The following is a 27,670-nucleotide window of genomic DNA, read 5'->3' as shown; positions in this document are numbered from 1 at the left end:
TCGGCCTACAAGACAGTAGGCACAAGACACGCGCGACAAGTCAAGAGAGTAAAAGCCAGACCAGGATCTCGACGACTCAGTTTAGATTACTTGACCATTTCCTCTTCCCTCCACTTCGACTTGGTCTTGGATTATTTCCACCGCCAAATGCCCAGTCGCAGAAACGTCCCTCAGCTCATTCACCTGCACGCATTTGGTATCATCGTCGCTGACCGCATCTGCCCGTCTGCGGCCCTTTGCGCCTCAACATAGCATGGCCGACGACAGCTACCGAAAAGAGTATCCCCAGCAGAGCCGCCCAGAAGACACTCACTCCCGACCCCAGTCACACTATCCTCCTCCGCCGGATACCGCGCAGCGGCCTTCCGACGCTCCTCCGTCCAGCATGGCTACTTCAGTTACTTTGCCCTCTATCCACGACTCTCGCGGCTACGGCCCGCCGCCTGCAGCTCCGGGACGTGGCTATCCTGCCGACCCGCGATACGCATCTCCCAATACCGTCAATGGTTACCCTCCTCCCGGCCATCAGCCTCCGCCCGGTCAACCTCAACAGTACCTCCCGCCTTTGCAGCCGCAATCTGACCCCCGATCTTCGGCCTATCCTCCTCCTCCGCCGGACCAACGAGGTGGCTATTACGATGACCGCCGTCCACCATACGGGCAAGAGCCGTATGGCACGGATCCCTACTATGCCTACTACCGTGGACAACCTCCTCCTCCAGGACCCCCACCGCCAAATGGCCACCCAGGCTACCGTCACATCCCCGCTGGTGTCTATGAATACCCCCCAGTCGGACATGGCAATGCGCCTCCTTTGACACAGGCAGCCCCACGACAACGAACTTCAATTGCTTGTAGATATTGCCGGAAGAGAAAGGTTTGTGACTGACGCGGTGTTTGAGGATTGTTCCATTGCCGCTCAAAAAATGCTGACTATCTATAGATCCGCTGCAGCGGCTACCAGAGCGCCCCTGGTGGCAAGTGCCAGAATTGCGCCCGTATGAACCAAGAATGTATCTTTCAACCCGTATCTTCTTCAAGCTCGACAGCTTTTATCCCCGTGTCAGCGCTCCCAGGAGGTGTACCCCCAGGCACTCAACTTTTCGGTGCCTACGGGCAACCACTGGCACCAGGCACAGTCCCGGCACCTCCACCGCCTCATGCTGCTTATCAGCATTCTAGTGCCCCTCCCCCTCCTGGGAACTACTACGCACCTGTCCAGTCACCCACAGAATCTTTCTCGTCTTATGGCGATGCGAGAACTGATGACGGTAGCCAGCTTGCAGGGCGACGGCGTCGCAGGACGTCAGAAGAACAGGATGAAGGCTACAGACTGCCTCCGCCACGAAGTGCCGTGGACGAAGACCCGCGCAGAAGGTCTCCAGCAGAATTTTCAAACCACAGCAGCCCAGGTGGGGTGGGGTACCCTCCGTATCAAGGTGCAAGACAGAGCCCACGAAACCCAACGAGCGGCAGTTTGCCTCAAGCTGCAACAACTGGTAGTTATGCAGCTTCTGCACCCGGCGGTCGTTCCCCGACCGGCCAAAATGGATCAAGTGGTGCGTCCACCCCCGCGAGACAGGGACAGCAGTCCCAAGGGGGAAATGCATCGATCATGAGTCTGAGCAATTTGGTAGATAAAAGCGATATCGACAAGACTATGATTGACAGGCTCAACCGACCTGCACCTGGTCAACCTGGCGCACGACGAGATGTCAGCCGCTGAGGGGATTGCAGGTGAGAGTTGACGCTGCCGGACACGTCAACGGAGAGGGTCGGAATTATATATGACAACGCTTGCCGAAGAGTCTGTTGGTTTCCGCTGGAAGGCTACCGACAAGTTGATGACGAATGCATTGTTTTTAATACCCTTTCCGAATCGATTACACGCCTACATTTTCGTTGACCGGGAAGTGACAGGAGCGTGGCTCAACTGAGGAGGAAAAAGAAAACAGCAGGCGGAGGGGGATCGCGATAACAAATACAGGACAAGATGTCAGGATCTAGAAAAAGACGCGAGTTTGGCAACAAACAACCCCTCCGTTCGGTTCTCATGGTTTACTGGACTTGTTGTTATGCGGAACTTGATTTATGTGAATTGTCCTTGACAGACTGTTCGTTTCTCGAAGGGGGAAAGAATTTGCCCGAAAAAGCAACCACTGCGAAGTCGTTGTATTATTTTTAATCGGTCGGCCACTATGTGTTTCCAGGAAAGACGGATAGCCTCACGGCACCATACGGTTTTGTTTTGTTTATGCTGATGCTTTGTCACGTTTGTACATTTGATTGAGTTGGTTGTGTTATCTCTTCTGCTATTGTTGCCAATTGGGTAGAGAGAACGAAAGCCGTAGCGATATGGCCTCGTGTTATGTTTAAGGGTGGGGGTTCTGGAGACTGGAGGAAAGAGAAAAGCCAGATGCTAGCAAAAGGTGCTGGAGGAGAAGATAACATGCCAAACAGAGTCAGCGAGCTCAGGGCTACGTGAGGAGGATGATAGCAAAGGATGCGGGGGTGATTCTGAAGATTACTTTTCACTTTTTTTTTTTGTTTTTTTTGCCTACGCACTTGAGTACTGATCGCGATGGTCAAATCCAATAGGGTGACAACCATGTATAAACAGAATTATTGTTGAGAATTTGATCAAGACTCGTACATGATGTGATATGGCTTGTGATTCAAGGGCATTTCATGTTGAAAAGACATTTGCCTGCCTGTATGGTCTCGTCCCGTCTCGTCGAGCTCATCTCTGTCTGTTGGACTGGACTCGGTGATTAGGCTCTTGTCTCCACTGTGCTCAGCTAATGATTGGTTTCTTACAGGCGCAAGCCCGGGCGGAGAAGGGAAAACGAGCCAATGAGTGGCTCAAGATTCAAAGGCACAACCAACAGATGGCCTTGGAGTAGGCACTGACAGTACTGAATGTGTTTACGTGATACACTAAAATCAAGCCAACCGAAATTACTGCCTATGGACTTAACAACTGAGGGACGGAGTTTGGAACCAGTGGTTGATTGTCAATGTATTACACTAAGCTACCTAAAGAGGAAGTGTCGAGTAAGCGGAGATGCACAAAGCTGGAGAGGGGATGAGGAGACAAGAGGAGAAACTGAAAGAGAACAGGTAAGGTCTTGCAAGGCAAGGAGCCAGGGACTAAGTGGCAGGGACAAAAGAAAGACTAAGAGCTAGCAACTAGAGCTACCTAGCAGGCTAGGGATCAGGGAACAGGCCTCTCAGAGAGGGGAGGAGAGGAGGTCTTCTACAGTACAGTATGAACCGAACAGAACAGTCTTAGAGGGGATTGGGCGAGCAAGATGCGAGGTTCATCAAGTGTCACCCGAAGACTCCCGGCGGATACGCGGCAGATACCGTTGAGATTTACAAGGGTAAGTATTATTCAGTGGGAGGGAGTAGGTACAGTAAAATGCTTTTGAATTTGATGATGATATACGTACGTACGACATGGGCAGTTATTAGAGTGCATGTACCTGAGAGTTTGGGGAACGGAAGCGGGAAAGGCGTTTACAGTAGTAAGGTTTGGGGGGCCGTAGGGACATTACAGCACATTATTTGAGCCAGTATCGCCCAAGGGACAGAAACGGCGTTTGCCTTTGACTAATTGACGGCTGATTAAGAGAAGAGAAGAGGAGGGAAGGGGAGGGAAGGGATGGGATGGGATGGAATGGCGGGGGGACGCGAACTGTACAGGCGGCTCTTTGTTTGTTATGGAGACCTCCAGCAGTCTAGCTCTCTTGGTGTGGTTTACGAAGAGCGGTGGGATAAGATGCAGATAGAAGATGTAGGTGAGAGAATGGAGGATGCTAAGAGAGGGGTAGGGCAGGCAGAGAGAAGAGACAAACATAGAGTCGATTAGATCCGATCCACATGGTTAGAGATGATATTGACCACTACCTAGACAATAAGAGTAAGAGCCTGGACTCGGTCATGAATTGCATCTTGAAATGCAGCCTCGCGGCATGCATACATACATACATACATACAGAACAGTGTGGTCCATTGCAGTAGTGGACTGACCATGGCTGGCTGATGCAACGGGTAATGGGTTAGTTACAGTAGTTTCTGGAGAAGAGACTACGGCAGGCTAAGAACAGTAGGCTAGAGGGGAGGCTTTCTGCGGCTGTCTATCAAACCGTTGACCTTAGTGTTGACAATCCAATTCAAGCCAAGTTCAAGGGTGTGTATGTCTCATTATGTGATTGTGTGTGAGCGTGAGCGAGAGCGTGTGTGTGCCTTGTCAAGGGAGGGGAGAAATATTGAGAGACACTATCCATATTCCCCCTCCCTCCATCGGAATATTTCCCACCGCCCCGTACCCTCTCAACAAGGACATCCCCTGTCAATCCTTTTCTTCTTCTTCTTTTTTTTTCTTCTTTTTGTTTGAAAAAATAATAAGGGCTTCCATAGGGATGGAATGTTGGTCTGAGCACTCTCAGTCACAACTTGTGAGGACAAATCAAGCGGCAGCGCAGGGCGGGAAGAGCACATGACCTTTGGCTGATGTGGTCAGCAAGACATGGGTAGTTTTAGTAGATTCTTGGCTGATTTTTGCAATTGATTTGTTGGTCTGAGCTCTGAAGATTTGTTTGTTGGTGATGTAACTGTTCAGCTTTGGCAGGGCTTCGACTAGCGACACGAGCCTGTCCTTGCAACATCAGGCACCTACAGAGGGACTAAGAGCCACGAGATGAGACGAGATCAGACTCTCGCCTCAGGTACGAGCCGTAAAATCGATAGATTAGCGGACGATTATAGCCGTGACACTGGTTTGCAATGGTCCGAGCGGTTGACTAACTACTGTACTTGATATTGAAAAGTCTAAGCTCAAACGCGCCTAAGAATAAAACAAAACATTCATCTTCTCGAACAAATTTATGATTCCCATACACTGATACAGATGGCATGGTGTTTGCAATCTTGGTAAATAAACGCGGCATTTTCGCCTTTCTCTAATATTGATTGATTGGTATTACAGTGGGTAGAGCCAGGGGTAGTAATGACATCCCTTCCGCCGTGGTGCATCACAATTCCAGGGACCCGGTTTACAACGTTCTCTGCCTAGGTACTCACTGGAAATGCGCTCCAACGGCAGGGGATTAGGGTCAGGGCAGGGCTTGCCGAAAGAGCATGCATACGGTTAGGGATAGGGAGGGATATGGATCTGGATCTGGACATGAATAGGGGATAGAATAGACACTGTAGCTAAACAAGGGGGGGACTATTGACCGACGCCGCGATCAAGAGGGGGACAAACTTGGGGGGCGTGTGAGTACGCGATTGAGTGACTGATGAATTGAGAAGTGGTGATCTGATGAGGCGGCAAGGTTTTGCCTGGGCTGTGCTTGGCCCTTAGGCATGGTCCCAAGACTGACTGGACGAAGGATCTATGGTAGAACAGAAGGGAGCAAAAGTGGAAATGAGTCAAGCGAGTTCGGCCAAGGGAATAGCCGTAGACTGTAGACGGACCAAAGGGGGGCGTGTAAGTCACTGCCTTAGTCTTGAAGATGAGAAGTCTCGCAAGCCGTTGGTGATATGATTGTGGTTGTGATTGTGACTGCGAGAGACTAGAAAGCGGGGAGGCAAGATATTGGTAATGCAAACAGTAAAGATCAAGCGGGAAGAGAGTCTAGAGCTGATGCTGTAAATCCTTGCTGAGCTGACTTGGGCTTGACTCGGACGACCCATTGCCACCGAGACACGAGTCTGATGCGAGAAGGTTTACGTCTACTGACTGTTATGTGATCAAGCTGTGATAAGCCAAACGTTGCCTGCCGCTGTCAAAACGTGATTGACGAGGCTATTTCTGTAGAGTTTGCCATGATAGGGTTTGTGGCACCCTAAGAAATTCCCCTAAAAGCCGGGGAATGTCGTCTTGAATAAGTATTCGTCGAGATGAAGTTGATAGAGTTTCTGTGTCTCAAGTCGTGTCGAAGTTTCAGAGTCAATGATGAGTCTATTTGTCTACAGCGAAGGATTGTGATAATCAAAAGGGCAGACTGTGCGGCATTTGACTCAGACATGAACAAATCTCCGTAGTCAATGATGAACTGATGTAGAAAGTATCAGGCATGTCGCTGAAATGCCAGTGTAAAAACAAATATCCATTCTTGAAATGTACGCACGCAAAGGAATGCGGGTGGCCTCGAATTTACAATCCGAGACAAAAGAAAAAGGGGGTTCAAGAGATGAAGCTACAGTATACATGCCAAACCACGAGATTGCGGTGGACCAAAACCGCTATGGACCGTCCCGACGGAACGAGACGACTCTCTGAGACATTGAAGAATGGAGGGAGAGGAAGAAATGCATTTGGTTGCAATATGAGTTCTGTGTCTTAGACATCAATCTACTTTGATCATCAGGCACTCGGGATAAGATGGTGATGAAGATGTTGCAGGGATGTCTACAGCAACAGGAATGCACATCCAGAGACATAGCAATATCTCTTGTCTCTCAAGGAAGTGGCTTTCAGCTGGGTAAGGTATGGAAATGCTACCTCGGGGCTACAGCTACAGCAAGTGAAATTCTCCAGTTGCGGCTCTACCTGGCGATGACCTCCCTTTGGTGTTTTTGCCTCATCACCACCAACAAAAGTTGATCAACACTCTACTTCGTACACGCCCATACCCGACACTCTGGGAAAACCAAACTCGGTTTAAGCTTCTTCCACGCATAGAGTTAAAGCAGAAAAAAAACTCTACATTTTCAGCTGTCCACCTGCAATCTTGCTTCCCGCGAACCAGGATACCCGGATCGCCTCCCATCTTACGTATTCCTCCCAGCTCGTCGGGACCGGAAGGGAGCGCATGCGGACGTTTCTGTGCTACGTGGAGAACGAATCTGGCCGAAAACGATTCTTCGCAAAGAGCGGTCGAGAGGCACTGGAATGCAAATGACGTCTTTCTAAACCGAGACCGAGAACGAAAGGGTCCGGATGCGCACGGGAATGGCTTCGGAGGTTCCGTGAACGGCCACGGCCACGGCCACCCGAGAGTGGGAAAACGGGCGGGAGCTGAAGAACCCCGATATCGTAGCCGTGACTGCCTGACTTTTGAGTTCGGCGATGGTGATGGTGATGGTGATGGGAGGAGGAAGGAGTTTACCAATCTTGACTTCCCGCTTCCGGACGACGGGACGTCACGGGATAACGGACGGTTCCATATTACAACGGGAAGGATCGAACTCTACTACTACTGTTATCTTTACAAACTTGGAAGAGGCAACAGCACAAGTATAGCTGAAAGATGAACCCCACGGCAAACTCCGTTCTGGGCCATTGATTTCTATTTCCATCATCATCATCACCAAATACTAGCCCTATCAGCCCGGCGATGCCGTCTTCCATCACGAGACGAACAGGGCCCTCTTCTTTCTATATCCGGACGAGAAGGATCATGTCACCCAAGATGTTGTGGAGATGAAGGGGCGGTAAAGGGATCGAGAGCCGCGCCCGGACGTCGGATTTTGCTTCGTCTGGAACGACTCTGACGCCACGGGCTGGTCTTGACGTTTATGGATATCCAACTGTCTAGAACCGGGATGGGTCTACTCAGGCAGGAGGACCGAGACGAGAGAGTAGTTCACTAGATCTCCGCGTGACCTACTTGACTCTTCCAGCTTGGGAACCAAGGCAAGAGTGTTTGCGCTCACTATGGGACTCCCTTTGTCCCCGAGCACGAATCAACAAGTTGACACTTTGTCATGAGCTCGGTCAAGACATGACAAGTTGCTTCTAGAGGAGGCGATGCAGGTGCTTTGATCAGGCGTGGCCATTCAGCGACGATGACCAAGTCCAATTGGACACCGAAAACAAGAACCATTTAGTCTCCATTGCTACCATCTTCCAGACTTCTGCTGACCAGAAATCCATCGTCGTACAGTAACGATCGGAGACACCAAGTCCAAGTACTTCCTCGAAGAACAGACCGACCCATAACCAGCGGGCAGCTCGCTTCTGCTTGACTTGTCAAAGGGGCCAAATAGTTTTGGCTTTGGCTTTGGCTTTGGCAGTCAGGCTCTTCGACTGTTTGATAAACCAAACACAGACTCGATCCGAGGACCGACTCGGCGGCGAACGATTATACAATGGAATAAAGGGAAAGAAAGAAACAATGTTCTAGCTACGTTCTGAGAAGTGCAATACCGCCTGATTATGGTGTCCTTGTTGGATTGTAGGTCGTGTTATTTCCAGTCGGATTTAACTGGAAGGACCAGGGGCTATAACCAATACCAGACTTTGGTTAGGTTACCCCTGCATTGAGTAATGCACCAAGAGTCACTACATTTTGGTCATTCCGAATACTCTCCCGCTGTCTATCTATACCCGGCTTGAAGTCAGCAAGTGTTGAACTGGTCATGCTTGTCGGCTCGCCGTCATGGTATGGCTCAGACGTGATATGCTTGCAGACAGAAGTCCTGAGTTGCATGCTGCCGTTAGCTCCAGGACCTTACACCACGCAGGCATTACTGTAATTTACCAAGTTGCTGCTTCATATAAGTTCATAGTTGAAGCTGGTCAAGAGCAACACGGTCTGAAAAGTCTCGATGATCTCACTGTTGATGCAAGCCATGCAACAATACGTTGATAAGCACGGACCCCATGCTTGCCGCCGACCTTCCTTCTTAGCAGTGCTATCACGGCTTGTATGCTTTATCAATGGGCTTTAATACTAGCTGTCGCTCTGCAATTTGCGAACTTTGATCGAGACAAGCAACCTATAAGCACCTTCAGCAAGGCTGACTGTTATATACCTCCTTCGTTGAATGCTCTACTGTTTAACATCGTTGACAGGCTTTTGTTGACCAAAAGCCTCTATATCTTTGTTTGATTCTTCTGGCTCGTTCCTTGCTCCCCGCTCGTCGGCCAAATTCCCTGCAGGGCCGCAGATCAACCATTTGGTACCCTGTAACTTGTTTTCACCAGCTCAGTGCCTCCGTTGTTGATACTGGACCTTGGGGCTCACCTTTCTTTCGATTCATTGCCCATGTCTACAGCTATTCTGGTTTCCACTTTCGTACGTCTCGCTTGAGCGACACTCGTCGCCTTAAGAGGACTAATGCGGCCGGGCCGGAGACCCGGAAACACAACAGGGCGCTCCACACTGTGTGAGGGAGAAAGAGGGTGTCTGGCCCTATTTTCTGCAATGAGAAACCGGCCAGAGCCCATCTTCCTTTCACGAGGTTGGTGGCTACGTAAAGTTGAGGGATTTTGGTATATGGACCCATGAGGTATCACGACATGTCATGATGGCGTTTGTTGGCTGAAGAGAAGGGACGGGAAGGCCCGCGCGGGTAAAGAAGGGATGGAACCAACGCATGACAGGGGTGGCTTTTAGGGCGACATGCAAGATGAGATGGAGCAAGGGTGCACTAACTTTGGCTCCAGAGAAACGGTCTCTGGGTTTGGTGCTGCGATTCCACCGTCATCAAGATCGAGACCCAAGGTGGATGGACCTATTGGGCGTGTAGTTCAAGTTCCCGCATCAATGCAAACTAAAGTAACTATAGCTTTGGCTTCGGGTTTGGCCGTCCAGCCTCCCCGTGGCTGGGCTGGATACCATGGGCCCGAAAACACCCTCAAAATAGAAATGAGTCAAGAGAACGGACTCCCTTACAGACTACAAGGCTCGTATTGAGTCATTAGCTCATCAGTAACCCGATGGTAGTCTGTTGATCTATTTGAGTCTGTCGGATATCCCGATTCATGGGCATGCCGGTGGCATATCGCTCATGAGTAGCTTAGTCAATTCTCTCGTCAAGGTCTCGACCGAAATGGAGATTTGCGACATGGCCGATAATGTGTTATACTCTATTCAAAATAGGAAGATATTGGATAGCCAGTCATGAAGCATCGATGACAAGATCGAATCGATAGTGCAAAAGAGAGGCGATGAACTTCAGCTAGAGACTACACAGCCGGCTGTATCTACCTGACACGATCTCGTAACTAGTGAAGAAGGCTTCTTATTTTGTGGGTGCGTGACATTTGATGTGTGAACGCTGCAAGGGGCATAATAGTCTGGTATGGTGTTGGGGAGTCGTCAAAGTCTCAAGTGTTTTCAGCATGATGGATCATCGCAGCTGAAAGCAAAGCCTCTGTCTCTTAAACGACCTTTATGTGAAAGGTATTTCAATACGTGTCTTTTCGCCCGTGATTACCCTAGACGCATGTCGAATGGCTAGAGATGCGCAGAGTAGCGTAGGGACTGCAAAGGTGTCGATTGTCCCTGGGGGTATGTAAACACGAGAAAACATGTCTGTGGAGAAATGAAATCAAGTATATATATTACAAAACACTGGCCTGTTTCCTTATATGTTACACGCAACTGTATATATTGGTATCATGCTTGATACCGTGTGAAAGCTGGTCATGAGTCTGTAAGGCGATATTAGAGATGATGGATGATAGCTGACATTCAAGAAGAAGGATAAAGGTTGACGTTGAAGAGAAGGGTTTGGACCTCATGAATGGAAGGCCTGCCTACAGGCCGGAGCTCAATTGGCATGTTGTTTGAGTCTTGTTTGACGACCATTTGAGCTACCATGTTCTCAAGGCTGGTGTAAGTCCTCTGCTTGAAACACGGCATGTTGCGAGGGCACTTCAGCAGCAGAACAAAGCAGCAGCTCTAGATACACTTCAGGCTTGTGTCAGTGCTTGCAACTCGGGGACGCCGTCTCAGATGACTGGGTGGTAGATGCCCATATTGCTTGAGGGCAATTGGACACATGGCTGAGGAGGCGAAAGAGAATATTTGCAAGTGACGTGTGTACTCTCTGACCTCCAGAGTGTCTATGTGATCTGTTGCATGCTCAGAGAGGAACCTGGGGGATAATATTGAGAATTACGTGTCAGTTTCAGTAACGTCAGGCAAAGGCTGGTTGTTGTTGAGGCAGCATAAAGCGTGCAGACTCGAATAAAAGAGGATAAGACACGATCGTAGAATGAACTCGGAAGATGGATGGAATATGTAATAATTATATTATATTTTATGTTTTATGCTCATCAGGTCGTTTCTTCGTCATATTTTCCATGCGTCTTGTCTAGTAGACGCATGTTGATGTAATCTTTTTTTCTATTATAGTATCCTTGCCGATATGCATGTTTATATGTAACTGGTAGCAAGGTGTCGCAAAGGGGACTTTATTCCGCTGGGAGCATCGATGGGTAGCTTGGCTGCGGCCATGGTGATACCATCAAGGGCTTGGGCTTCCTCCCCGACTCGTGTTCTCAACGCAGACCTCTTCGCGCACTGCGACATTTCCACTACGGGCATCTCGTTCGAAGACAAAGCATCTTTCAGCGTAAATGCCCATCTCGTTCCTTCTTCGCCACACGTCACCTAGCCGTCGCACCATGACTCGCTTCCAACCTCCAACGTTGAGCACGATATGCTTCCAAGGCGTATGTGAGCCGAGTCTCTCCTTTTCCTGCACGAGCAGTTTGAAGGTTTGCATCGCAGCCTCTCGATCGCGGTCGATTCCCGGAGACACTTGTTCTAGAGGATGGATTATGGTCTGGACGTGTAAGGTGAGGGTGTGCACAGCTGGGAAGACACATATAGCCCTGAGAAAGGTAGTAGGATCGCATAATCTAGTATCTAGGTCAAGTTCGAGGGTGTGAACGAACTTCAGCTGTTGACCTAGTTGGGCTATATCAACAGGTGCCAAGGTTGGGCATTTCTGGCCATCTTCTGAGAACCCGACGTGGTCCCTCAGTCGTAGTACCTGTAGCGACTTTCGATGTGCTGCGATAGATTCAAGCTGGAACAATCGGGTATGGCAAGTGATGTTCAACGCCTCGAGTGCCTCAATGTGATCTTTCACCAACAAGTTCAACCCAATAGTGGCATCCTCTCTCTTGTCAGGCAGATGAGCACTGTAGTCTTCCACATGGAGTGTATGTAACGCGGAGAAGTCTTGGAAAGGCACTGAGCGAAGAAAGTTAAAGATGGGCACAGATATTAACTCGAGCGACTGTATCTTGGAGAAATCCCAGTGTTTCTGAACATCCTCAGCTGTATGGCTCCAGTCGTATGACCGCAGCATCAAGTCGACGATGGGTGGCATTTGTTCTCCGGGAGAGAACTTGAAGCATGTGCCTTGACCGCGATCTTCGTAGCGTAGTGTTTTTAGCTGTCTAGATTGGACGAGGAGCTGTTTTAACGAGCCGAGCCTAGTTGACAGGACCGGCGTCGGGTTGGCAAGCTTCAATGATGCCAACAGTTCTGAGGGAATCGATCTCGTAAAAGTATCCAACGGATTACCATTGTAGTCTCGTCGCAGGGGAAGGTCCTCGATGTATAGTTGGGTGCCGTTCGAGTTGCAATTGTGCAAGTGACGGAGGTCCGAAGGTAGCCACAGGCCCTCTGCAGGAATGTCGCCATCTATGTATCGCCATCTGTTGTCGAATCTATCAGCAAGAGAATGAAGAGATCGAGAATGGGTGTCAGTACCGAACCGACTTCAATCGCTTGATACAAGATAATATTCCTGTAATCCTTGTAGGATCCAAGTTGCTTCGTATTGTGACATGATTTGTGAGACGAGAGATGTGCCGAGAGACGTTGGGATATCGTTGTTCAGCATCTGGTGCGACGAGAGATTCGTTCAAGGTCAGGAATCGGTAGGCGATAGGTGTAGCTATGGCATCGAACCTCTTAGAGACTAGACGCACAGACGTGAGTGGTGAGTCTATGTCCCGAAGCTAAAGAGTAGCTTTTAGTATTGTATACTTGTGGCAAAATTGTATGGAGGTTGTGACATACCTGTTGAAACACAAGAGCCAGAAGTTCTGAGCTAAGGCGATTCAAAGATAGAACCGGCAAACTTGGGGCCTTGTGCGAAGTGTCCATGCAATAAGAGGATTCCGATGACCTGGGTGAAAGGCAGGGCCGAGCTGGTGGTACAGAGTACGATAGCGTGATGGAGGGTGCGGGAACCAGTAGCTCGGTAATAGATAGCATGGTAAGATGCCAGGCTCCGAGCAGATGGGCCAAAGAATATGTTTGGCAAGGAGAAATCGTTTCGGATTTGTGAATAACAAGAACTGATGGGCAGGACGCTGCTTCGTCTATGTATAAGTCGGCCAGCTAAGATGATGTCCGGCAATGACCACCGGGCGTAAACTTTACTTTTTTTGTTTGATGACACTAGACTAGTTGGGGTGAAAGTAACGAAGGATGGAAGACGGGCACGCCTTATGCGGGCTAGGAATCAGCGTAGGCACAGTAATCCTCGCTCGACATGGAGTTATGGTCCATCAAAGCAGAGCGGTTCCAGCAAGACGGAACCATAGCAGGGTTGGTTGCCAGGATATGAGAGTAAAGGCGGGAGGGGTGGAATGATATCCACCAGGATTATGTATGGACATGTCCTTTGCTCAAGCAAGGAGCAGGAGAGTCATGTATGAACGAGATACATTGTCGGTGAGAGAATGTTGAGAATAGTCAACAGATGCCTAACTAGGAAGCGAACGAGAGATGATGATGGTCATGTCACAGAAAGAGAGAAACGCCAGACAAATGTTAGAAGCTCGGACTATCTCGAGACAACTGAGTGACCATAGAGTCAAACTAAAAACGGAGAGACCAGGAGGGATGTGTGGAGATGGCTGAGCCGCCGAAGCGACTAAGATCGGGGCTCCCTTGTGTGGAGAGGCTAAGAAAGCAAAGAAAGGAAGACAGATACAAAGTGTGGACGAAGAAGAAACAAGGATTCTAGTCCAGGTTCGGGAGGTGACAGATGAAAGGTAGGCATGGGGCGAAAGCCAAAGCCAGCTATTGTCGCCGTTATGACTTTGAACAGAAGAAGCTAATGAAACGGGACGAATAGTGGACAGAGAGCAGAGACATGGTGTGTAAAACGACATCAGGTACAGAACTGGGAGGAGATTCTTGCGATACTGCACATGAGGCGTCGTCTCTATGAGGAGAATGAGAAGGGATGACCGTATGTTGATCAAAAATTGGGAAATTTTGATGCATCATCACGCCCTAGAGCGTCTTCGAACCAGGATAGCCATGCCAACGACCGAGGCCATTGGGCGGGGACTCAACTTAAGAAATAAGTCGAACATGATGCTGTATCTCGTGATGAATCGAGTCCTGGCGAGGCGAGTCAAGGCGGGACAAACACACGAGAGACTCAGCAAGATTGCGTACGCAAAAAGCCATGCGGTTCTATCCGTAAGAGAATAAGCTTCATCGTAGTAATAGGGGACCGCAACCCATCGAATGGAATGGCATGTGACATTGATGCCGTGTGCGGGCGCCTCCCGATTCCATTGTCTTACAGAGAAATAAAAGTCAAGGTCTGATATATTCTCGCAAGAGTTCCCCGAATCGGGAAAATGGACCCAATTGAAGGGAACGGCGGCCCCTCATGGTTTCAATCTCTGGAACCAATCGCAGTTGTTGAAGTGCCCCAGACCACGGTGCGGCGCGCAGCGGGGAGAAGAGAAACTTGAGCATTCAATCGCATTCTTCCGAGATCCTTGTTTGACTGTCAATGTTAACCTCGTTGCATTGGATGGCTCGAGTGTTGATGGGTCGACAGAGATCTCGGCCGATGCACTAGCAGGAGAAGCCACATGAAGATTTGTTGTCGCTTGAGATATCGTGTTGTGCTTGAGGCTTTGTTGGCCTTGAACCCAACGCTATAGGTTGATTTAACGTCGAAGCAAGCATTTCCTTTCTTGGATTTAGCGATGGATCCCAATGGCTTGGCTTGTTGGCGGCTCATCGACCCTAGATCCCGGCCGCTGCGGTGATATCAGCTTCAGGCATGCCATCAAATGCAATGCAAGTTGTCGGTTTGAGGACCAAATTTTCTTGCTTGGCTCTTCAACGGAAATGGCAGCTGTCATACGAGACCTTCCCATGTATGTTGTTTACCCAGCGGTCCTTGTTTCCTTCCTGATCCTGGGTTGGCATGGTTGGTGCCTTCCTGGGTTGCAATCAAGATTTGTTGCTGTGTTGTTCTGGAAGGAAGCATGGGTTTTGACAGGTGATTGCTTTTGATGTTGAGCTTTCCCGTTTATTTATAACAACCCCCAGTCCGTTAAGGCCCAAACTTCATTTTAACATCTCTACAACTGACCTGTCGCATCTTATCCCTGGATTTGTTTGGTGATCTCCTGAGGTCTGCTTTACGATCGTTCTTCATCCGCTGGGAGTTGTCTACCTCGAATCCATTTCGGTGCATCCACTTTCCGAGTATCCTTGCACGTCTCATCAGCTTCCAACTGCAACTTTACTATTACATCGCAGCAACGCTATGTTCCTACATCTCGTGTGTCCTCAGAAGGCGGGGCAGGCCAGGCCCAAACTAGATGCTGAAGCAGTGGAACAAGAGTGTCAAAGACCCCGTCCACGCTTCCTCGATAGCCATGTACGGCGTCATCTGCAACTACGATGTGAACTCGACGGAGCCTGCTTGATGCAGTGCAACCCAACAACTTCTCGTCCATTCCCCTCCAGTTCATGTCAAGCATAGCCGACATGATTTGATGACAAGTAACGGTCTTGAGCTTCTCAACATTCACGCGGTGATGATAGTGACGGGCAATGCATATTGTCACATCGTAAATATGCCAACTGCCTATTGCAGATAATTGTGAACAATTGAACACGGGCTTTCACATGGGTTGATTATGGGTTGGTCGTTGTAGAATGCGACTGGCTCGGTAAACGCTGCTCATGGTTACATTGACTAATTAGTCGCCGTGCCCGGAACGGCAATCATAGAATCCTTTCAAGGTCCCAGTCAGCGATCCTGGGGTTTTTACGCCTAGGTCCCGCATACCGAGATTCAGTGCTTCAAGATGCGCGCTCTCAACGGTTTCAACCATTCTACGTTGCATCGCGCCGCTTCAATCTGTTTTCACAGAGGGCTACAACCAGTGTGGATGAACGACCGTTGTCTGTTGTCTTTCATGTCTCGGTTAGGTTTGTGTTACTGTTCATCAGCGACAAGCAAGAGAGACCCTAGCCACGCTGTCGAGTCCGAGACTCGAGAACATAGACCTGAGATTTGCATCTGCAGTGAACCCCAAAAGGCATGCATGACTCTACATCTGTCTGCCCGACGTCGATATTCGATGTCAGCAGGGTCCAAGGCTCCGACCTGGTGGATCATGGGCCACGCAGCGATCGTGAAAGTAACCACACTTTGCTATAACCGACTCCGACCGGCTGAGAGGAACGTGGCACTATTGGATACCTAATTGAATTTGTGAATTGACCTTGGATACCGCAACCTTTTCGATCCCGGAGATGCTTCGGGCTGAAACATGTCCTGTTTCTTTGTCGTCTTGATAGCGATAGCTCCCAAATACATCTCATATTGGAACCCAACGAGAGCGGTGACCAAATCTACCTCAACTTTAAACACTGACCGAGACATAGTATCAAGAACAAGTCGTCCTGAGGGCTGAGAACGGGTATTGATGCCCTTGCCTTGACGCAATTAACGATACGATAGGTACAACACAAATAAAGAGAACGCTATGGGAATCTGCCCTTTCGCCGCGCCAACCTATTTCATGCATGGATGATAACACAATCATGTCGATCCAAAAGCACAGTTCCACCTTTCCAAAAGAGTCCATCCCCCAAACTTGGGGTTACTCGACCCAGGCCGCTGACATCTCAAATCGAAGCAACGCAACACATTCTAGTAATTCTACTAAACTGGGGCGCTCGTTTTATAGACGGCAATCGTCATGCGCATCTCTCCATCCCCTGAAATCGCTTCTAGTATCGGTATATAGGCTCCTTGCTCTTGGGTGGTGGTCCACTGGGCGCATCGTAGATGTCATCATCGTCTGAGGCTTCGTCGAGCCGTTGTTGTGCGGGCGGCTGAGCTGATGGGGTTGAAGCTCCAGCGCCGTGCATGTGGACCTTACCAATGGCGCTGTCTTGACGACCTAGATAGCTTTCTGTTGGTTTGAAGCCAGGATGGAAGGGCTCATATGCAAGGCGCTCGTGTTCGGAGTACTGGGCCGCTGTGTTGGATGGTGGCTGGGCCGAGGGAGAATTGCCTGGCTGAGGGTCTGCGAAGGGATTCTCGGCGGACTCTTCGTAGGGTCGGCTCGAGCTTCCCTCACCAGTCTTGGGCGGAGGACCTGGAGGTGGTGGGTAGGAGTGTGTCTCTTTACCCTTGCCGGAACCTGACCCAGATGCATTGTCAAAGTAGTGGTTGTTGCCGTTGGTCTCAGGTTGAGACTCTTGCTGTTGCTGAGGCTGAATTTGAGGGGTCAAACTGGGCGACTGTGAGTCGGATCGTTCGTTCAAACCCAATTGTTTTCGGGCACTCAGGACAGCTCGCTTGTGCTGGTTGAGCGCAGTTTGCAGCTGCTCATTGGTGTCGATGAGATTCTCCATCGTGTCGTTATCAGGAGTGGGATTCTCAGACGTCATGTAGCCTTGAATACTGCGGGATGCGCTTGAGCATCGATCGGCAAACTCTTTGATTAGCTCATTGTCGAGAATCTCGCCAGGAGGCGTGTTCATGACAACCTGCTCAAGGAGTTTCGCTGATGTTCGGGCTTCTTCGAGTCGGCTGGCCAGCTCAATAGGGTCCGGCAGGCGCTTGTTCGTGTGATGTCTTGCAAAGTAATTCTGCGAGTGCGGGTTTGGAGGAGGGGTGTTATAACCGCCTGGCGACATCATTGGTTGCTGTGGTGCCTGCAACAGCTCGTTAGTATGAAAGGTCTCAAGACCTGAATCTTGTGCACATACTCCGTAGTTCTTGTAAGCTTGTTCCTTCTCCTTTTGCCACATTGAAGTGAGCAAGGTCAAGTTTTCGTCGTACGCCTTGGTGTGCTGGAAATCATCGAGTGTTTCCATAAGAATCTGGCGCACGCTGGGGTCTTTCACGGCCTTGAGGAGTCCTCGCACAGTATCGACAAACTTCTGGTCTAGGTTCCGCGTAAAAGTCGCGCCGGGGTTGTCGGTCAAGATGCGCAAGAGCATGATTGCGTTGTACTGCCACGATGGCTTTGAAAAGTATTCTTTGGACAGGTACTTGCGGATCAGGCGCGCGCATTCAGCGGCAGCGGCTGGGGAGGATTCGGCGGCGTCGACGATAGGAGGGAGAAAGAGAACTTCATCTTGCTGTTTCGCCAAAGCGCATGAGATTAGCTGAGGTATGATATACAAGGAGGCGACTGTAGAGCATACCTTGGACTTTCCTCCAGACTCGCAAAATGCTTTCTAGGCTCTGGTCAGCGATGGCCAGACGTACGACAGGGACGGTTTCGCAGGATGCGCGATAATGTAGGGACATACCACGCTGTTGTGAGCTGTAGCTTCGGGAGTTCCGGCTGGTGTCGTGCCTGATGATGAAGCTCCGGAGGGTCCGTCAGATGCTCCTAAGAATTGTCAGCTCTGGACGTATGTTGTATTTGTTTTGCGCTGCCCGAAACTTAAGGGGTCGATCGCAAGGCAGCGCGCATGAGGGTACGTACGATTGGAGACATTGCTGGCTTTTCTTCTGATGCTACCGAGCACCTTGCTCATACCAAGACCCTTCATGGACTTCATGGCTGTGTTGGAAGCTCGCGCCACAGCGGGCGACTTTGTGGGTGGAGGAATCGGGGGGTTTCTTCAGGCAGGAGGCGAGATGATGCCTAGAGTTATAGCGGTGTTCGGTTGATGAGGAATAACAAAGTTGTTGAGGTCAAGTTGTGTCTCGAAAAGTTCAAGATCTTGGGAAATTAAGGCTCAAACGGGAAGGCGCCGAGGGTCCAATGCAATCACTATCACGGTTTCAGAAGCGAACAGTGATGTTGGTTGGTCTTGGTACGTTTCTGCCTCTCGGAGCTGACGATGCTGGAGCGAGCGTCGAATGATTGGCGCCGTTGTCTGGGAGTAGTAGCAAGGGTATTGATCCTTTTGGACTGGTTTGAGGTTGAAGACAAGTTGCTTTTGATTTAAGTGCTGTAGTATAGTTGATGATGACAAAGCAAGAAGTGCACACTGATTGTCCAGTGATTCTGTTGTTTATTCGTAACTCTTCTGTAACTGTAACTGTACTCGTTCGTTTCTTGTTTGGCCTCGTTGATATTCAAAGTTCGGAGTTGTTAAGGGTCCGTGATGCGCCTCCCGCTAATACAGCCCCGTGCGTCACCCACTCTTTGGGCTGGGATTTGCAGGGTCCTACAAGGCCGAAATAGAGCAATCTTGCGACAGGCAAAAAAGTTGAAACGCAAGGAAAGAGAAGATATCAATTAATGCACCAAATAAACACGAAGCTCTAGACAACAGACTAATTATCAACAAATATAACTACCTTGACCTACCTGTAAAGCGGCCGCCGTTGCACAGCCTCATCACCCTACGCAATCAACCCCTCTCTATCGCAGCCATAACACATGACATTAGCATTACCATTAGCATTGGCATCGTGTCTTGGCTTCACTCTGGGCTTTGTAATGAAATGTGCCGGGCCTCTTCTCACTAACGTCCATCCATAAAAAAAAAAAAAGAGACGGACAAAACAAGAACGCGTGGCATTTCAATATGCGGAGTGCTTATCTAAAAGGTGAAGATCCGCGCTATCTCCACAGTGGGAGCCGTTCTTCTGGATCTTTAATACGCGGCCCGAAGTTTGAAAGCTGGAGAGACTGTTATAGTGCACCTTTGAACATACAATAGAGGCCGTTAACTGAGAGGTAGAATTTGTCAAGCTATTAGCTTGAGCTACGTAAGCTTCATCTACTAAGATCATGCATGTCTCAAGAATCTGACACTCGGAGATCGCATATGCCATGAGGTTGACAGGGGTCGCGCTGTGTTCGTTAAATTGCTGCGGACTTCAAGTTGTACAAGTCCGACAGACACTCAATCCACTCGGCAGTTTTCTTTGCGTTGGTGTAGCCTCCAAGCGAGCATCTGATAAGCAACACCGTGTTCTGTCACCCAGGCCTCCAACGCATGCTCTCACGACACCCTCTCGTAGTCAAAGTCGTGTCTATTCTTCATTATATCTCAGTACAGCTCTTGACCGCCATGCAAAGTCTCCATAACAGACGACTCGCTGGTCATGACCTCTTGGCGCTAGCTACTGACTGACCACCCTCCGCCTCCTAGTCCTCGTCATCACCCTCGTCGTCCGACTCATCTTCCGAATCCGGTGATATGTCCTCCACAATCAGATTTCCTGACCGTCCAATCTTCTCCCCCATTGTCACCGTTGTGCTAGGCTCGTACACCATTCTGGGGAGAATTGAGGCGATTCGGAACTTGTACTCGTGCTCGTACTCCCCCGGCTTGTCACCACCCGCTGCACCCTCCTCTTTAAGAGCACTGTAGCACTCCACAAAGGCGTACAGGTCCTCCAAGGAGGCATCTTGGGGGAACCGCCGCACAATTCGGCCGATACCCGATTCCTCGGGCATCTTGAGTGCGACTCGTACCACGCTCTTATCGCTGGTTGGTGGTTCGGGCACAATAGTCGTAGCTCTCCATGCTATCCATTGCTCGCGCTTCTCTTCGAGTCGCTGCGCTGCCTCTGCTTCTTCCTGCGCGCGTTTCTCTGCTGCAGCCGCGGCCGCCGCTGCTTCTCTCTTCTGGCGTGCGCGCTCTCGGTCAATAGCTAGCGACCGCTCGTAGGCCGAGTCTTGCTCAGTTCGTAGATTTCTGGTTACTTCCTGGGCTGTTCGCTCTGCTCGTACCCCATCCAGATCTGCACCGTACTTTTCGATTGCTGCTCGAAGCTCTGATAGGTATGTGGAGGGGGGCATGGGTCCAACAAGTCGCTTGACGATCCCCATTCGTGTACTACCCTCCTTTGGTGTAAGGCAAACCAATGCCGAGAAGGGAAATTTGGTGCAGATGTACTCCTGAGCCACCTGGTATGCCTCAGAATCCAAGACGTTTCCGCCCCATAGGATTATGTTGTTGGAAGGATCATTGATGAAGTTCACTACTTCTGGTGCTAGTAAAGTCTCCCTGACGAAAGACTCAGTATCATCGTGCTCAGGCGACATCAATACCACAAGCATAAACTTGAGGTCCTTCTTGGCTTGATCATGCGCCTGAGCGACGCCGCCCTCGAAGAAGGGCAGTTCATTCTCTCCATACTCCTCTTCGAACTCTCGCTTGAACCGCGAGGCTGTGTCTCGAGGCATGAGAGGTCGGCGACCATTGGTACCTCTGAAGCCTGTCGATATTCTGCTTGTAACAGCCCGTGGCCGAATCGAGGCGGGCAAGAAGGACAGCGCATAGATCAAAGTCCGAAAGAGAGTCGAGGCAGCTCTCCAACCTAAGCTAAAGGGTGTGAGAAGCAGGCCCAGCAGCCATGGTGTTCGATTTGTGACAGGGCTTTGGGGCACGATTCTCGGAGCTAGATCCGTGCGCTGTCGTGGTGAAGCTCGAGGGGCACGAATTGCCTCATCAAAAAGGCTCTCTTGTAGGTTTTCGTGCCGCGCTGTTGCTCGGGGTATTTCTTGTTGTGCTGCAGCTATCGGGTCTGCAACTTCGCCGTCGAAGAACTTGGCGATTGCGATCTATGATCCATCGTTAGAAGGCTGAAAAGGAGCAAAGAAGTGATTTTCATACCTGAACGTTCCATTCGGAGCGTCGGAGAAGCGGAATAGCATCGCTGATCTCTTGGTTGGTTACTTGTGTATATTGATCAAGAGCCTCCTGCTGACTAGTGGACAGTTGTCCCAAGTCCATATCGCCTTCAGCCATCTTGTCAACCTATATCATCCACACTCCTCTTGTTGCAGGGGGCTTGGTGAATGGCTTTCAAATGAACAGCAAAGAGAGGGGAAAGAATCCGAGTTCAGATGTGCGGGAACGAAGAATGAATGCGGTCTACGCTTCGCTTGCTGGTGTAACCCCACGGTGTTATAAGATCCAATACATTGAGCATTCGTAAATAAGTGGATGGAAGATTCCGGCTTCGCTGTATATAAGAGAATAAAAGAGTGTGTAGAGAACTTAAGAATGTCAAACTTGTAGAGATAAAAGAAGTTTGAATTGGACCTTACTGAAGTATCTTTTGTACGTGATATCAATAGAAGAGAGCTAGAGGTGAGGTTAACGAATGATGGCATCAAGCGCGTCAGAGCTAAAGTGGGTGGGCTTGCTTATCAAAAGTCAGATTAAACCCGTTTTGGGGTGGGCTATTCTTCGGAACAATGATATTGATTGGTGTCTTGGGAACAGCGAACTGGCTTCAGGTTTGGCGTCATGCCGTGGAGACACATGGATAAGTATATTTCCATATAAAACAATAGAAAAGATACTACGATTAAGCGCATTGCTTTGCTGGGCTCGCGACACCGCAGGCTTGTTCACCCAACCCAACTGAAGTGTCTAGTCCCTCCACCAAAACTGCCCCCCCACCGCCCACATCCACACCTAAGCCAACCACTCGTTCAACTCCTCCATACCTTACCTCAACCTCACCTCTCCTCCTCCCGACCTCGCAAGACTTTGCTTGGTCCCGCTACAAGAGGCGACGGTCCGCGCCTTGTTCCCCCTCGAACACGGTCCTTGGCTTCCCGCGCTTTAATTACTGTTCAAGCTGGGCCGCGACGGTCAGCCTCTGAACCCCGCCGTTCGTCTCGTTACTCCATGGGCGGCCGCTCGCCTCGATCAATTGAACAATGGGAAATGCTTGCCAGAGTCAAGTAGGTGCTGTTTTTGTCAGTACTCGGTCTAGGTCCTGCGGGCATTGTTATCTGTACAAGATCGTTTATCAGTCGGCAGCTTGCTAACGTTCTGCTCTTTCAGACGTCGTAAACACAGCCAAGCGGGCTGCACTACCTTAAACACTATATACTACTGACCATGGCGACTTCGCGATATCAAACGGCCGATCTACGACGCCAGGTCGGGTCCCCGAGACCCAAGGGACGCGGTTCGTTTGCCCTCCACTTCCATTCCACGATATCGACACACCCCGCCATCAAATCAAGCCCAACATGAACGCTGACCTGGGCTCTCCCAGAGAATAAAGATACACTATGCCGAAACGTACTTATTTATGGCCATTGTCGATACGAAGATCAAGGCTGCGCCTTTAGCCACGACCAGAACAAAAATAACTCCAATTCAGACTTGTAGGTTACTTAAACTTTTGTTTTGGTTCTTTGTTGTTTCGTTTTCGGGATGGACCCATGATGCGAAAGTTCGCGGTGCCCAAATTCGATCCGACTTCGCTTGGTTTATACAAGTTTACATACTTCAGTCATGAAACGCCTCACCCTATCGGTTCCACGGGGTGTGTATTTGGTGAATTTGTTAATGAGAGGCTTAAAAGTAACAATTTCATCCATTGCTGCTACATAGGTACTTTTTCTGTTTGTAGAGGCTTCATTGCTGCAGCAGGAAGGACCATGTGTCGCATGACCTCTCCGCTCATCGGCCGATGCTTCCCTCATCACTGATGACTTACCTTGCCAACTTTACTTCAACTCTTCCAAAACACTACACTCCCATGTATGAGCAACTCATGATACTGCATCACTACTTCAGATATATCATTTCCATATATCCCACGCTCTTTCATATTCAAGTTGACTCTTAACGAGCTGATACGCCATATTCAGCAACTGACACTGCAATTCCGGACCTTCAAGATGGCTAATGATGATGGATCCAGATCCAAGAAAGCACTTAACGTCGAATCACCATCTTTCACGCCCGCTAGCGTTGGGAGTAAAAAGGCTACTTTCTCTTCACAAGCTGCCAGCGCTCCAGCTTTTACACCGCGTGGTTTAGGCTGTACGCCCCCCATTAATACCCTTATCCTTGTGCTGGTTAACTAACAAGATGCTTGTAAAGCCGCCACTCCTGTTGGACCTCAAGATGGCGACAGCAGCGTCTTTAATCCTGCAACTGTCCGCGAATTTACCCCCAATTTTGACGTGAATAACACGGTATGGTTCGTCACAGCCAATGTCAAGACTCTTCGCTGATTAAATAGACTACTCCAGCAAATGGCTCCGCTCAAGATGGCGGAATCTCTTACGACCCCTTCACCGTGCCTACCTTGAATCAAGGCATTACTACTCCTCAGTACAATCCTTATGCCGAAGACCCAGGTGCTCTCGGTGGTCATGGGGCAGGGTACTTCCCAGCACAAAACGCGTTTACTACTCCTGTTCAGCCTCTGCAACACCATCTATACTTCCCAGCTGGGCCACGCCGAGATGATTTGATGCCATACCATCGTGTTCCCCACGATTTTTTCCTGGCTGAGAAGGACCGAATTGAGATTGTCAATAAGCTTGAAGCAACTGGTCAGGTTCTTCCCAACTCACAGTTACCGCAACTCGACAATTACCACAACTTGGTGCCTTTGGACACAACCCATCGAAAAAATGCTAATATCTTTGGCTATCCGAGCTGGGTCTACAAAGCTACCCAAACTAAATCGGGTCACACTTATTGCCTCAGGCGGTTAGAAGGTTACAGGCTCACCAACGAGAACGCCATTAGGCTTGTCAAGGAGTGGCGGCGCATCAATAATGGCAGCGTGGTTTCTATCATCGATGCGTTTACCACCCGCGCCTTCGGAGACAGCTCACTCATCTTTGTACAAAACTATTTCCCCCTCTCCAAAACACTTGTTGAGGCTCACTTGACTCCAAGCAGTACCCATGGCACACGCTTCCAAGCGAAAACACCCATTACTGAGAATGTCCTGTGGGGTTACATCTCACAGATCGCCAATGCGCTCCAGGCTATACATTCGGTCAATCTGGCAGCACGATGCATCGACCCTAGCAAAATCATTCTTACAGACAAAGGCCGCATCCGTCTCAGTGCATGCTCTATCTTGGACGTTGTTCAATATGATGCTCACCGATCCATTCAAGAGCTTCAGCAAGAAGACTTCATTCAATTCGGCCGGCTATTGCTCTGTTTGACGACTAACACCCTGCCAATCCATCTTACTAATTTTAACATGTCTTTGGAGCAATTGTCCAGGGTGTATTCAGTCGAGCTGAGGGATACCGTGTTATGGCTCCTCACCCCTCAGCAACCACCAGCACAGAAAGGCATCGACGAATTCGTACGCGGAATTGCTGGTCATATCACATCCACGTTTGACCAAAATCTTCAAGCCTACGACAAGGCCCGCGCCGACGTCATGCGGGAGGTCGAGAACGGCAGGGCTGCCAGACTGATGATGAAGCTAGCGACCATCAACGAGCGATATGACTTCAACGGCGATCAGAATTGGTCCGAAAATGGTGAGCGGTATATGCTCAAACTCTTCAGAGACTACGTTTTCCATCAAGTGGACAGCAACGGTAACCCAGTTCTGGATATGGGACACATGCTTCGCTGCATGAACAAACTAGATATCGGGACGGAGGAGAGGGTTTGTCTTACCAGTCGAGACGAACAGACCAGTTTCCTCGTCAGCTACAAGGAGCTTAAGAAGATGCTGGCGAATTCCTATGGAGAACTTGTCAAGGCGAGCAAATCAGGTCGAAGCTTTTAGTCCCAGCAGAAACAACAACCTGGCTCGTGGCAAGTTTCAAACAAACACGGTAAAAGGCCTCAACAACCACGAGGATTTTAGAAAAAGCCATATCAGGGGTGGGGAAGACAGTATGGGACTGGATTTGATGGTAGATCGGCGGATATTGGTCCTAGCAAGTCTCGTGCAATTTCTGTTCCCGTAGGGCCAAAGTCTTACAGGGCAACAGAATATTTTCCAAGGAAACAAAGATATCAGGAGAGAATGAGATCTCAAAACGAACCTGATCATAATTCGCCGGAGGTTCCCAGCGAGTCATACCAAAGCTTTGGGAAGAAACCAGAACGCAACGCACAGGAAGGCCCAAGCAAGGCTTCACCACGGCTTGAGAAGGGATCAAAGGACGACTTACAGGAAAAACCGAGTCCCCAAGACAGCACAGAAACCCCGGCTATTAAGAAAAAAGTTGAAAGGGAGAACGATAGGACGAGAAGAACAAAGAGCACCAATTTTTGAGAACAGTCTCAGAGAATCACGAGACCTTGGGTACATAAGGGCATCGCCTTGGATCTCTCAGGCCCTCGTAACTGGCAATGTTGCCAGAAGATTTCCGGCCTCGTGTCATACAGCGCGATGGGGATTAGAACATTGGAAGCAACCTACAGGATCAGGATGGTCTGCCGTGACCGATGATGTTTAGACTGTGCGTGTATATGGCAGAGTTTACTGGTGGTATGGAAGCAGAGCGGAACGAGATAGCGAGGAAGTAGCTTATTTGCCTTTTCAATATGATATATTGCCTTCATTCATTACAATAGTCTATGAAGTGGCGGTTGACGTAATGATGATTCCGCGATTGGAGCCAGGGGTTTTTGTACAATGCTGCTTTTGATGCCCATACATAATCCAAAAATGTCATGCTAGTAGCTGGCGATCTAATTGTGTCGCTCGATTTCTTGGAGTTAACCCAGCCTAGACACGGCCGCAAATATGGTAACCGGCTCCAGGTCGGACGTTTTGTTGTTTGCCTTTGTCGTAATATTTGTTTCCAGCTTGATAACGGTTGACTCCTCAGTCATCCTCGGCTTGCACAAAAGGGTTGGCAATCTCTTCGCTGCCGTCGACTGGGCTTACGAGGACAAGGAGTGTACCTCGAACAACTACGAGGCCGAGGGATCGAGTCGACTCGTTGCCTTCGTCGTCTGTAGTCATCGTGTTAGCTGCGAGTACATAGCAAGGAACGAACAGAAATGGATCAAGAGATGGTTTGTAGGCGTCGCGCGTCATACCTCGAACAACCTCGTGTACATCGTCTAGTACCAGGTTCATAAGAGCATCATAGCCCTTCAATGTGCCCTTGACTAAACCAGAAGTTAGTAACTCTGATTCCTTTGCGCGCAACTTAACCAAACATACCCTCGCGACCGCCGTTAAACTTGACAGTAATCTGCTTGTCCATATACTTGCCCAAGTCAAGAATGTTCTCCTTCTTGGGTCTCTCGCGCTCCTGCTGCGCGCCTCCCGCGCCGCCTCCTCCACGACCGCCTCCGCGTCCACCTCGGGGATGCGATCCTTGGCCACCGCGGCCGCCTCGGTGCGAGGGTCTATCGGACATGGCGTATCTTGGGGGGCTGGGTTGAGGAGATGAGGTGTGATATTGGTGGTGAGCTTGGGGTTTGGGTTGAAGTTGGAACTTGTGATGGCTTTGGTGGGGTGAGTGGTGCTAATCTGATTACGGTGGTTCATGCGTGTGGATTTGGGCTGTGTGTGGGGAAGTATGTGTGAGATTGGTGTGAGAGTGGATTGAGAGAACAGAGCTTGATTTGAGCTTGATACATACGACTCGGCCAATAAGTGGTCGGAAGTTAATACAGCAACACTTCTTCATGTGAATACGATAATCATAACTCACACCGCGTAATCATCCACCAACTGCAGGAAAGACACTGATCATCAGAAACAAGTCTAACAAATTGCAGCAGAGCTTTGTCGATTAGTGATGGTCACTTACCGACTTTCAGTGCCGCAATACCGAGCGTGATACTATTGGACTGCCTCTATAATGGACGGAAGTACAAGAACACGAAATATCGCTCGCGTGCCTCGGAGACCAGCGTTGCAAATTGTAGTAGCAGATCGACGAGCAAGCATCCCCTTCAGCTTGAGCGGGATGATGCAGCGCCAGTGATATTGCCTCACTCATCTGACT

The 27,670-nt window shown here is 49.7% G+C and overlaps 9 protein-coding genes across 9 annotated transcripts; 5 read left to right on the top strand and 4 right to left on the bottom strand.

Annotated features, from left to right (window-relative positions):
- The first annotated feature begins 105 nt into the window (after positions 1–105).
- Positions 106–1,860, top strand: BKA55DRAFT_220155 (uncharacterized protein). Its single transcript, XM_046185235.1, has 3 exons — positions 106–877; positions 944–1,559; positions 1,638–1,860. The coding sequence occupies exons 1-3, from the start codon at positions 254–256 to the stop codon at positions 1,724–1,726; spliced, it is 1,329 nt and encodes a 442-aa protein (XP_046053457.1). The 5' UTR covers positions 106–253; the 3' UTR covers positions 1,727–1,860.
- Positions 1,861–5,891: 4,031 nt separating this feature from the next.
- BKA55DRAFT_718052 (uncharacterized protein) lies at positions 5,892–7,263 on the top strand (the record flags this gene model as incomplete). The annotated part of the gene is made up of 2 exons (XM_046200939.1): positions 5,892–6,491; positions 6,548–7,263. The coding sequence occupies exons 1-2, from the start codon at positions 6,392–6,394 to the stop codon at positions 7,261–7,263; spliced, it is 816 nt and encodes a 271-aa protein (XP_046053456.1). The 5' UTR covers positions 5,892–6,391.
- Positions 7,264–11,208: 3,945 nt separating this feature from the next.
- On the bottom strand, positions 11,209–12,977 carry BKA55DRAFT_534688 (uncharacterized protein; the record flags this gene model as incomplete). The annotated part of the gene is made up of 3 exons (XM_046189615.1): positions 11,209–12,412; positions 12,477–12,718; positions 12,780–12,977. The coding sequence occupies 3 exons, from the start codon at positions 12,975–12,977 to the stop codon at positions 11,209–11,211; spliced, it is 1,644 nt and encodes a 547-aa protein (XP_046053455.1).
- A 3,524-nt stretch (positions 12,978–16,501) lies between these two features.
- On the bottom strand, positions 16,502–18,762 carry BKA55DRAFT_219736 (uncharacterized protein). Its single transcript, XM_046185231.1, has 4 exons — positions 18,482–18,762; positions 18,303–18,385; positions 17,754–18,227; positions 16,502–17,699 (listed from the first exon to the last, which is right to left on the bottom strand). The coding sequence occupies exons 1-4, from the start codon at positions 18,555–18,557 to the stop codon at positions 16,767–16,769; spliced, it is 1,566 nt and encodes a 521-aa protein (XP_046053454.1). The 5' UTR covers positions 18,558–18,762; the 3' UTR covers positions 16,502–16,766.
- A 1,339-nt stretch (positions 18,763–20,101) lies between these two features.
- Positions 20,102–21,710, bottom strand: BKA55DRAFT_590226 (uncharacterized protein; the record flags this gene model as incomplete). The annotated part of the gene is made up of 2 exons (XM_046195060.1): positions 20,102–21,523; positions 21,576–21,710. 2 exons carry the CDS (start codon positions 21,708–21,710, stop codon positions 20,102–20,104), a joined length of 1,557 nt encoding a protein of 518 aa, XP_046053453.1.
- An 822-nt stretch (positions 21,711–22,532) lies between these two features.
- BKA55DRAFT_220116 (uncharacterized protein) lies at positions 22,533–23,512 on the top strand. The gene is made up of 4 exons (XM_046185233.1): positions 22,533–22,672; positions 22,761–22,887; positions 22,978–23,089; positions 23,218–23,512. The coding sequence occupies exons 2-4, from the start codon at positions 22,818–22,820 to the stop codon at positions 23,414–23,416; spliced, it is 381 nt and encodes a 126-aa protein (XP_046053452.1). The 5' UTR covers positions 22,533–22,672; positions 22,761–22,817; the 3' UTR covers positions 23,417–23,512.
- On the top strand, positions 23,513–25,577 carry BKA55DRAFT_220117 (uncharacterized protein). Its single transcript, XM_046185234.1, has 3 exons — positions 23,513–23,753; positions 23,814–23,908; positions 23,956–25,577. Exons 1-3 carry the CDS (start codon positions 23,609–23,611, stop codon positions 25,480–25,482), a joined length of 1,767 nt encoding a protein of 588 aa, XP_046053451.1. The 5' UTR covers positions 23,513–23,608; the 3' UTR covers positions 25,483–25,577.
- BKA55DRAFT_219845 (uncharacterized protein) lies at positions 25,529–26,156 on the top strand. The gene is made up of 2 exons (XM_046185232.1): positions 25,529–25,640; positions 25,691–26,156. The coding sequence occupies exons 1-2, from the start codon at positions 25,595–25,597 to the stop codon at positions 25,975–25,977; spliced, it is 333 nt and encodes a 110-aa protein (XP_046053450.1). The 5' UTR covers positions 25,529–25,594; the 3' UTR covers positions 25,978–26,156.
- A 78-nt stretch (positions 26,157–26,234) lies between these two features.
- On the bottom strand, positions 26,235–27,128 carry BKA55DRAFT_556815 (uncharacterized protein). Its single transcript, XM_046191738.1, has 3 exons — positions 26,878–27,128; positions 26,751–26,822; positions 26,235–26,663 (listed from the first exon to the last, which is right to left on the bottom strand). The coding sequence occupies exons 1-3, from the start codon at positions 27,074–27,076 to the stop codon at positions 26,533–26,535; spliced, it is 402 nt and encodes a 133-aa protein (XP_046053449.1). The 5' UTR covers positions 27,077–27,128; the 3' UTR covers positions 26,235–26,532.
- Between the last annotated feature and the right edge of the window lie 542 nt (positions 27,129–27,670).

Source organism: Fusarium redolens (assembly GCF_020744475.1).
Source record: "Fusarium redolens strain MPI-CAGE-AT-0023 chromosome Unknown BKA55scaffold_3, whole genome shotgun sequence".
NCBI classification, from domain to species: Eukaryota; Fungi; Ascomycota; class Sordariomycetes; order Hypocreales; family Nectriaceae; genus Fusarium; species Fusarium redolens.
The sequence above is the reverse complement of the archived record's forward strand: the minus strand, read 5'-3'. Positions and strand labels throughout refer to the sequence as shown.

Coding starts and splice junctions, on each gene's coding strand:
- BKA55DRAFT_220116 (XM_046185233.1), top strand. CDS start 22,818: ATGGCGACTTCGCGATATCAAACGGCCGATCTACGACGCCAGGTCGGG. Junction 22,888..22,977: donor CCCGAGACCCAAGGGACGCG/GTTCGTTTGCCC, acceptor GGGCTCTCCCAG/AGAATAAAGATACACTATGC. Junction 23,090..23,217: donor AATAACTCCAATTCAGACTT/GTAGGTTACTTA, acceptor TACATACTTCAG/TCATGAAACGCCTCACCCTA.
- BKA55DRAFT_219736 (XM_046185231.1), bottom strand. CDS start 18,557: ATGAAGTCCATGAAGGGTCTTGGTATGAGCAAGGTGCTCGGTAGCATC. Junction 18,386..18,481: donor AGCCAGCAATGTCTCCAATC/GTACGTACCCTC, acceptor GACAATTCTTAG/GAGCATCTGACGGACCCTCC. Junction 17,700..17,753: donor AAGCTTACAAGAACTACGGA/GTATGTGCACAA, acceptor GAGCTGTTGCAG/GCACCACAGCAACCAATGAT.
- BKA55DRAFT_220155 (XM_046185235.1), top strand. CDS start 254: ATGGCCGACGACAGCTACCGAAAAGAGTATCCCCAGCAGAGCCGCCCA. Junction 878..943: donor GATATTGCCGGAAGAGAAAG/GTTTGTGACTGA, acceptor GACTATCTATAG/ATCCGCTGCAGCGGCTACCA. Junction 1,560..1,637: donor CGGCCAAAATGGATCAAGTG/GTGCGTCCACCC, acceptor GCAATTTGGTAG/ATAAAAGCGATATCGACAAG.
- BKA55DRAFT_556815 (XM_046191738.1), bottom strand. CDS start 27,076: ATGTCCGATAGACCCTCGCACCGAGGCGGCCGCGGTGGCCAAGGATCG. Junction 26,823..26,877: donor GTTTAACGGCGGTCGCGAGG/GTATGTTTGGTT, acceptor CTTCTGGTTTAG/TCAAGGGCACATTGAAGGGC. Junction 26,664..26,750: donor TGTACACGAGGTTGTTCGAG/GTATGACGCGCG, acceptor CGATGACTACAG/ACGACGAAGGCAACGAGTCG.
- BKA55DRAFT_219845 (XM_046185232.1), top strand. CDS start 25,595: ATGGGACTGGATTTGATGGTAGATCGGCGGATATTGGTCCTAGCAA. Junction 25,641..25,690: donor GCGGATATTGGTCCTAGCAA/GTCTCGTGCAAT, acceptor ACAGGGCAACAG/AATATTTTCCAAGGAAACAA.
- BKA55DRAFT_220117 (XM_046185234.1), top strand. CDS start 23,609: ATGGCTAATGATGATGGATCCAGATCCAAGAAAGCACTTAACGTCGAA. Junction 23,754..23,813: donor TACACCGCGTGGTTTAGGCT/GTACGCCCCCCA, acceptor ATGCTTGTAAAG/CCGCCACTCCTGTTGGACCT. Junction 23,909..23,955: donor ATTTTGACGTGAATAACACG/GTATGGTTCGTC, acceptor CTGATTAAATAG/ACTACTCCAGCAAATGGCTC.